Source organism: Carlito syrichta, unplaced genomic scaffold (assembly GCF_000164805.1).
Source record: "Carlito syrichta isolate Samal-C Ts95f unplaced genomic scaffold, Tarsius_syrichta-2.0.1 Scaffold123562, whole genome shotgun sequence".
NCBI lineage: Eukaryota > Metazoa > Chordata > Mammalia > Primates > Tarsiidae > Carlito > Carlito syrichta.
Window position 1 is genome coordinate 49,730 of NW_007067658.1, and position 7,372 is coordinate 57,101.

Genomic DNA, 7,372 nt, shown 5'->3' on the forward strand with positions numbered 1-7,372 from the left:
CAGGCGGGTCTCGAACCCGCAGGCTCTGGCAATCCACTCACCTCAGCCTCCCAAAGGCACAGGATTACAGGCTGAGCCACAGAGCCCAGCTAGACATCTTAAATAAGCAAATTTGAAAACTATAATTCTTATTGGTTTGGGTTCCTTTTTCCTGGTTAAAGAATTGAAGCTCTTTCTGTTCCACTGATTTGTCCTCTGTAGGAGCCTTCTCTGACCCTCATACATTTGACCTAATTCCACAAGTGTTCATTTGAAGGCAATGGCTCTATCACAAAATTATCAGAGAATACAAATCAAAAGGAAATGAAAGAAACTGACTTCTGTTATCCTAAAAGAAGCTGATAATCAGCCGGGCTCGGTGGCTCAGCCAGTAATCCCGCGCTTTGGGAGGCCGAGGTGAGTAGATTGCCTGAGCCTGCGGGTTCGAGACCTGCCTGGGCAACTTGGTGAGACCTCATCTCTACAATAAATTAAAAAAAAAAAAAATTAGCTGGGCATGGTAGCACGCGCCTGTAGTTCCAGCTACTTGGAAGGCTGAAGTGGAAGGATCGTGGGAGCCCAGCAGGTCGAAGCTGCGGTGGCCAGGAGCGGCCACTGCACTACAGTCTGGGTGACAGAGTGAGACTCCAACTCAAAAAAAAAAGGTGATAATCAAGATGAGAGAAATGTGAAAGAGATTTCCAATACTGTGAAATGAAAATGATTTATACCAATTATTGGCGGCAATTTGGAGAAGCTATAAAATGTTGCGGTTAGCTTACTGTCAGATGATTACTAGTCTTACTGATGATGTTTGCTGGTAAGTACCAAAATATATACATCCTTTTCTGACAAAGGTTAGAAAATGTGTGAAAAACCGGTTTGACAAACCGGTATGAGTTAACTATCCATGACTGACAGGTTCACTTTGAGAAGTCACAATAAATGCATTAGATTGCAACTATTAAAAGGAGAAAAGGAATGCCCTATAGAATCTAGCAGGCCAACAGCTTAAGGGATCATTGCCATTCTGGAATTCAAAAGTGTGAGAAATAAACACTAAGTATGTGAATTGCTACATGATTATACATCTACTCCAGCCCCTGACACTTAGGAAAACCTGGAGAAATGCTTCAGAGAGATGATTACACTAGAGAATAGACTGGCTGTTATCTTTGAGTTATCTAGGAGAGCCTGAGCCCAGACTAGTTCAGTCATAACTAAAGATAATTTAATAGTTCATAATTATGATGCATTTGAGATAGTATGTACTCAACAAGTTAATAATTATCCTTATGTTTTATAGTTTACTACTTATTGAGAGATCACTAAGCAGAGAATAGGAAAAATTAACGATCAAATTAGGTATCAAAGTATGCTGTATCAAGGAAGAAAACTTTGAAAAAGAAAGAAAACTGGGAGGTAGAGGTGAGAGAATTGCTTGAGCCCAGGGGTTCGAGACCAGCCTGGGTAACTTGATGAGATCTCGTTTCTACAATAAGTCAAAAAAAATTAGCCGGGCATGGTCGGGTGTGCCTGTAGTTCCTGCTACTTGGAAGGTTGAGGTGGAAGGACCACTTGAGCCCAGCAGTCGAGGCTGTGGTGGCCGTGAGCATGCCACTGCACTCCAGCCTTGGTACTGGAGTGAGACTGAGTCCAAAAAAATTTTTTTAATTAAAAAATAAAAAGAAGCCGGGCTCGGTGGCTCAGCCTGTAATCCCGCGCCTCTGGGAGGCTGAGGTGAGTGGATTGCCTGAGCCCGCGGGTTCGAGACCCGCCTGGGCAGCGAGACCTCATCTCTACAATAAATCAAAAAATCAGCCGGGCGTGGTAGCGCGTGCCTGTAAATTCCGGCTACTCGGAAGACTGAGGCGGAAGGATCGCCGGAGCTCACCAGGTTGAGGCTGCGGTGGCCGGGAGCGGCCACTGCACTCCAGTCTGGGTGACAGAGTGAGACTCCAACTCAAAAATAAAATAAAATAAAATAAAAAATAAAAAAATAAAAAGAAAGAAACCCACTCAAAATAAACTGTTTCAAAACATTCTTAAATCTGACTCAGGATAGATAATGTAGTAGAAGATTAAGAAAACTTTTCTCCCTTTGGATCATTTGGGCCTTCATTTTTTTGTGAACAAATGCTAAAAGCCATGGATCTATAAAATCAAAATAAAGTGCTTCTTTCCTACTTTGCTAAATTTAATGTGGGCAAAACCATGTTTCGCTATTTGAGGCTACCCTCTAGATTTGGAAAATCATCTTCTGGGCATAAAGGGTGATATGGGCGGGTCTTATTTATCCTTCAATTCTAGTTCTTTTAACTAGCTGAATTTCAAAAAGTCCTGGGGGTGAACTAGATGCCTCAAAATAAAGTCAAACCAGTTTTCTTTTTTCCCATATACTTACTACAGGTATAGCCTCGGTAGAAATACAGGCTTATTCCTGAACCTCCCCCCACCAGTGTTGCTTTAAGGATGAAATGCAAATATAGGCCATCTCCTGATTCATTCTTGGTCTGGGGCCCAGGAACATATGCTGGTGCAGAGGTTTCCTAGGACAAGCACAAGCAAGGACAGCTCCCAAGGAAGCACTCTGTGACAAACTTAAACCACAGTAGATTCCAGAAGTCCTCCTTCTATCCCAACTTGGTACTTTAGAGAAGATACTACATTTGTCTACTTTTCCACCATGGGTTGCCTGCACATGCACGCACATATACACATGTGCACTACTGTCTACTCTGGGTCAAGGTGAGTAAAAGACGCTAAGATGAAATTTACTCTACATCAAAATTCTATGAAAATTTTGTGTCTCAGACTGTAAAATCCAGATTTTACATAATTATCAGGAAAATAAAATTCAAGTCAAAATTCAGTGTTTGAGCTGGGGGCGGTGGCCCACACCTGTAATCCCAGCACTTTGGGAGACCGAGGTGAGAGGATTGCCTTAGCCCAGGGGTTTGAGACGAGCCTGGGCAACTTGGCAAGACCTTGTCTCTACAATAAGTAAAAAAATTAGCCAGTTGTGGTAGCACACACCTGTAGTGTAGTTCCAGCTACTTGGTAGGCTAAGGCAGAAGGATCCCTTGAGCCCAGTAGGTTGAGGCTGCAGTGGCTGTGAACGTGCCACTGCACTCCAGCTTGGGCAACAGAGTGAGATTCCGGTTCAAAAAAAAAATTCAGTTTTTAATAAAAATACCAACTACAAAATAATAGACTAACTGTGATTTTCTAAAGTTTAACTGAGGAGAGAGTCTCAACTTTCTACTTTAGGATTGAAAGCTGAACTATCTTTGTGTTTCCTAAAGGAAAGTTCATTGCACAAGATACCATTGTTGCATTTGGTATTATAAATTGTTCAAAGACTAGATATCCAGTAAAAAGTAATAAACATGGATAATAGTAATGAAAGAAATGCCACTGTGTCTATAGTATTTTGCTAATTTTATGTGCCCAATCAGAAATTATTTAACTTCTTGTGAACCTTAGACTAAGAACTTTATCTTCCCAAGAAAAGTGTGCTAATTTTTTCCAACTATCTTTACAGGACTGGCTGTAAAGTTGAGGGGCAGAGGAAGAAAAGATCCTTCCATGCATAGCTATGAAAGGATGATGTGATTTCTCTCTTGATCCTTCAGGCCAGAAATTCATGCCGTGCTGCAAATCATTAATAAAAGGAAACTTGGAAAAATTTTAGTTCATGTCAACTCTCTATCAGTCTCAACAACTTCATCAAATCTGTTAAGACAGGCAAATTCTCTCTTGGTGGAAGACCTTTCCTGACTGATCTGAACCTGGTTTGCCTTGATTTCTGAGTTTAGTAAATCCATTCTAGCAAGTTACTCCTTCTTTAGAAACTATAGCACTCTATCTCTTTAAGTATGTAGCTTTTTTTATTGATTATGAGCTCAAACTTTTGCTCCATGACAAATTCCACATTCTAAGATATGTATGAAGAAACAATATTCTGTTTCTGGTTCTTAGTACATAATGTTTAATGTGATATCACCAATGATCCAGATAAAAAGCAAGTTGGGATAGTATCAGAAAGGCTTCTCAGCTGATAAAATCTGACATTCAAAATGGCAATAGAAAAAATTTCCTTACCGCCTGCTGGCAGTTCATCCCAAGGTTCCCCTTCTCCCCCCGGACTACTTTCATCAGACAGTGCAGGGTTCGTCCTTTTCGATGTAATCCAGAACAATGGTGTTCAATCTCCCCCCGACAGCTTAGGATAATTTCAGGGCTCAAAGAAAAGTCTTCCATCAACATGCGTCGGTAATCTAACATCTCCCCCTGGCACTCACTGCTCACTTGTCTCCCTAAGTTAGGATGTAAGCCATAACATTATGGAGGGTAAGCATTAGATCAGAAATCACCACATATTAAAAGTACATGTTTTTGTCTAGAATAAAATATACCAGCCATGTTAATATCTGAAAAGCTTAGAAAGACCAAAAGCTTTAGTAGCATAAAATGAGACTGGACTCCAGAGACTCAGGTTTATCCTGTCAATGTTTTGCATTCTACAGATTTTATACTACTGAACTAATAATGCAAATGCTTTGCACATGAAGATCTTATCAATAAGATACTGGAGTAAAAAATGAAAGCCAAAGGACAATTTCTACTGGCATATACAAGTAAAGCTTGTGGAAAAAACTATACTTCAAATATTCATTAGGTCCCCCTACATCTTTGAGCTGTAAATGCCAACTGGGAAAACTTAAAATGCTGTACAATATGCATTGTAAAAATTAAAAATACTTAAGAACAAATACAGAAGGAAACTAACATTTACAGGTACAAGAAGCTTTAGGGTATGAATCCAAAAAGGAATAAGATGGATAAAAAAATGAATTCTACCTCTGTGCACAGCTGACTCCAGGCACATTAGTAGGTAGGAGAGTCTGGCTTCCCGGGACCGAGGAAGGTTTTCCACATTGCACCGGTATTTCTTCAAGTCACTCTTACAGGATTTGGCCAATGAATAACTGACTTTATAATCCTGGGCAATCAGCTTTTGGCGAGTTGTTAGTGCCTCTCGACACTGAGGAAAGAGTAGCAAGGGAGGGGCTGTAAGACCACCTATGTGGTTTAGTTGTTGACATGTACCTCTAAGCAAACAAGGAGACTCACAGCCAAGTCCAGGTCAACAACTGTGGTCATAACTGAAATGTATATCTGTAAGTTTAGTTATATTTAACACAAGGGTGCTCAACTAGTATGGTGAAAGAGGGGTAAATGGGTGGGGAAGAAGTTCTGTAGTGAATTGCTAATTTTTGCTACAATAGCAGCTGTCCTAAACATGTAAGTACTTGGAAACATTAACTTGACAAAAAGTATTCTTTCCCTCTTCAACAACATTCCTAATGTAAACTTCATCAACATAAAAGTGGCAACTAATATAACACTTTGGATACTCCATTCTGTACCTTTAAAATAAAATTATTTGGTTGGGTTTGGTGGCTCAGCCTGTAATCCCAGCACTTTGGGAGGCCGAGGTGAGTGGATTGTGTGACCTCGTCTCTACAATAAAAATGAAAAATTAAGCTGGGCTTGGTGGGTCAGCCTGTAATCCCGCCCTTTGAGAGGCTGAGGTGAGTGGCTTGCCTGAGCCTGTGGGTTCGACACCCAACTGGACAACTTGGCGAGACCTCATCTCTATAATAAATCAAATAATTAGCCGGCCGTGGTAGCATGCGCCTGCAGTTCCAGTTACTTGGAAGGCTGAGGTGGAAGGATCGCCAGAGCCAAGCAGGTTGAGGCTGCGGTGGCCGGAAGCGGCCACTGCACTCCTATCTGGGTGACAGACTGAGACTCCAACTCAAAAAAAAAAAAAAAAATCAAAAATTAACCAGGCATGATAGCACATGCCTGTAGTTCTGGCTACTTGGAAGGCTGAGGCAGAAGAATCGCTGGAGCCCAACAGGTCGAGGCCGCTCAAAAAAATAAATAAACAAATAAATAAAAATAAATAAAATAATTCAATAGTGATTGATATAAAGAAACAGAAATAAGAAACATTTCTTCAGCTGCACCAGGAAATAAATGATGAGACAGTAAAACTGTCTGGACAAGGAGGCTCAGGCCTGTAATCTCAGCACTTTGAGAGAGGTTGAGACGGGAGGATAGCTTGAGGACAGGTGCTCAAAACTAGCCTACAATAAATAAAAAAAAATCAGCCGGGCGTGGTAGCGCGCGTCTGTAGTTCCAGCTACTTGGAAGGCTGAGGAGGAAGGATCGCCAGAGCCCAGCAGGTCGAGGCTGCGGTGGCCAGGAGTGGCCACTGCACTCCAGTCTGGGCGACAGAGTGAGACTCCAACTCAAAAAAAAAAACAAAACAAAAACAAAACAAAACAAAAGGGAGTAAAATTAATTGCTTCAAAGGCCATAAAAGATTACTCTTAGTTATCTGCCCCTGCATTCATCCAGGGGCAGATAACTAAGAGTAATGAGAATACTTAATGAGATCACTACTGAAAAATTAAATAGCTCATTACCTATGAATCACACAGGTTTGGCTAGCCTAAACTTCCAGAGAACATATGGCTGACTTCACAATGACTTTAAATAAAATTCCTTGATTTTACTCCTAAAACCGATCCCCAATTGACTTACCACTGTCTAGATACTGCAATTAGGGCTTCATTTTTTTGGTTTAAGCCAATTATGCTTTGGTTCTCTACTTAGAACCAAGTATCTCACCTCTGAAAAGGGCAAGTTGTATCAGTCATTTGCTTTTTGGTATAAGAGTATAACAATATTGTTTGAGAAAATTTTAGAATGCTTTTAAGAAATTAATAAAATATTGGTTTACTTCAAAGTAATACTTACCTTTTCACTCATGGACTCTTCAAATTTATGGTTAAAGAGGCACTTATACACTCTGCCCTCACCAGCTTGTGTCTATAAGATGGAACAGATACATTATTATTACTATTAGCTAAGTAGTTATGCTGCACATTATCCAGTCTCATATAGAACTTAATATTAAATTACTATAATGGTAAGTATCTTTGGACAATGGCTCAGTCATTTATAAAGTTTAATAACTTTAAAAAAATTTTTAAGCTGGGCTCAGCCTGTAATCCTGCGCCTTGGGGAGGCTGAGCCCGCGGGTTCAAGACCCGCCTGGGCAACTTGGTGAGACCTCATCTCTATAATAAATCAAAAAATTAGCTGGGCGTGGTAGCACACACCTGTAGTTCCAGCTACTCGGATCATAGGTATTCAAATATGAAAAGAGGACGTCAAGTTATCTCTCTATGCAGATGACATGATGGTGTACCTTGAAAACCCAAGAGAATCTGTCAAAGGTCTCCTTACATTGATAAAAGCCTTTGGCATAGTCTCAGATACAAATAAATGTACAAAAGACAATCGCATTTCTCTA

At 40.5% G+C, this 7,372-nt stretch overlaps 1 protein-coding gene across 1 annotated transcript in view; it reads right to left on the bottom strand.

The window, feature by feature from the left end:
- Positions 1-7,372, bottom strand: part of GLG1 (golgi glycoprotein 1) — a 64,113-nt gene that overhangs the window by 36,062 nt on the left and 20,679 nt on the right. The window contains exons 5-7 of the mRNA XM_021707721.1: positions 6,814-6,885; positions 4,843-5,026; positions 4,084-4,298 (exon numbers count right to left, since the gene is read on the bottom strand). Coding sequence (XP_021563396.1) covers positions 4,084-4,298; positions 4,843-5,026; positions 6,814-6,885 — 471 coding nt within the window. The remainder of the gene's footprint in view (positions 1-4,083; positions 4,299-4,842; positions 5,027-6,813; positions 6,886-7,372) is intronic.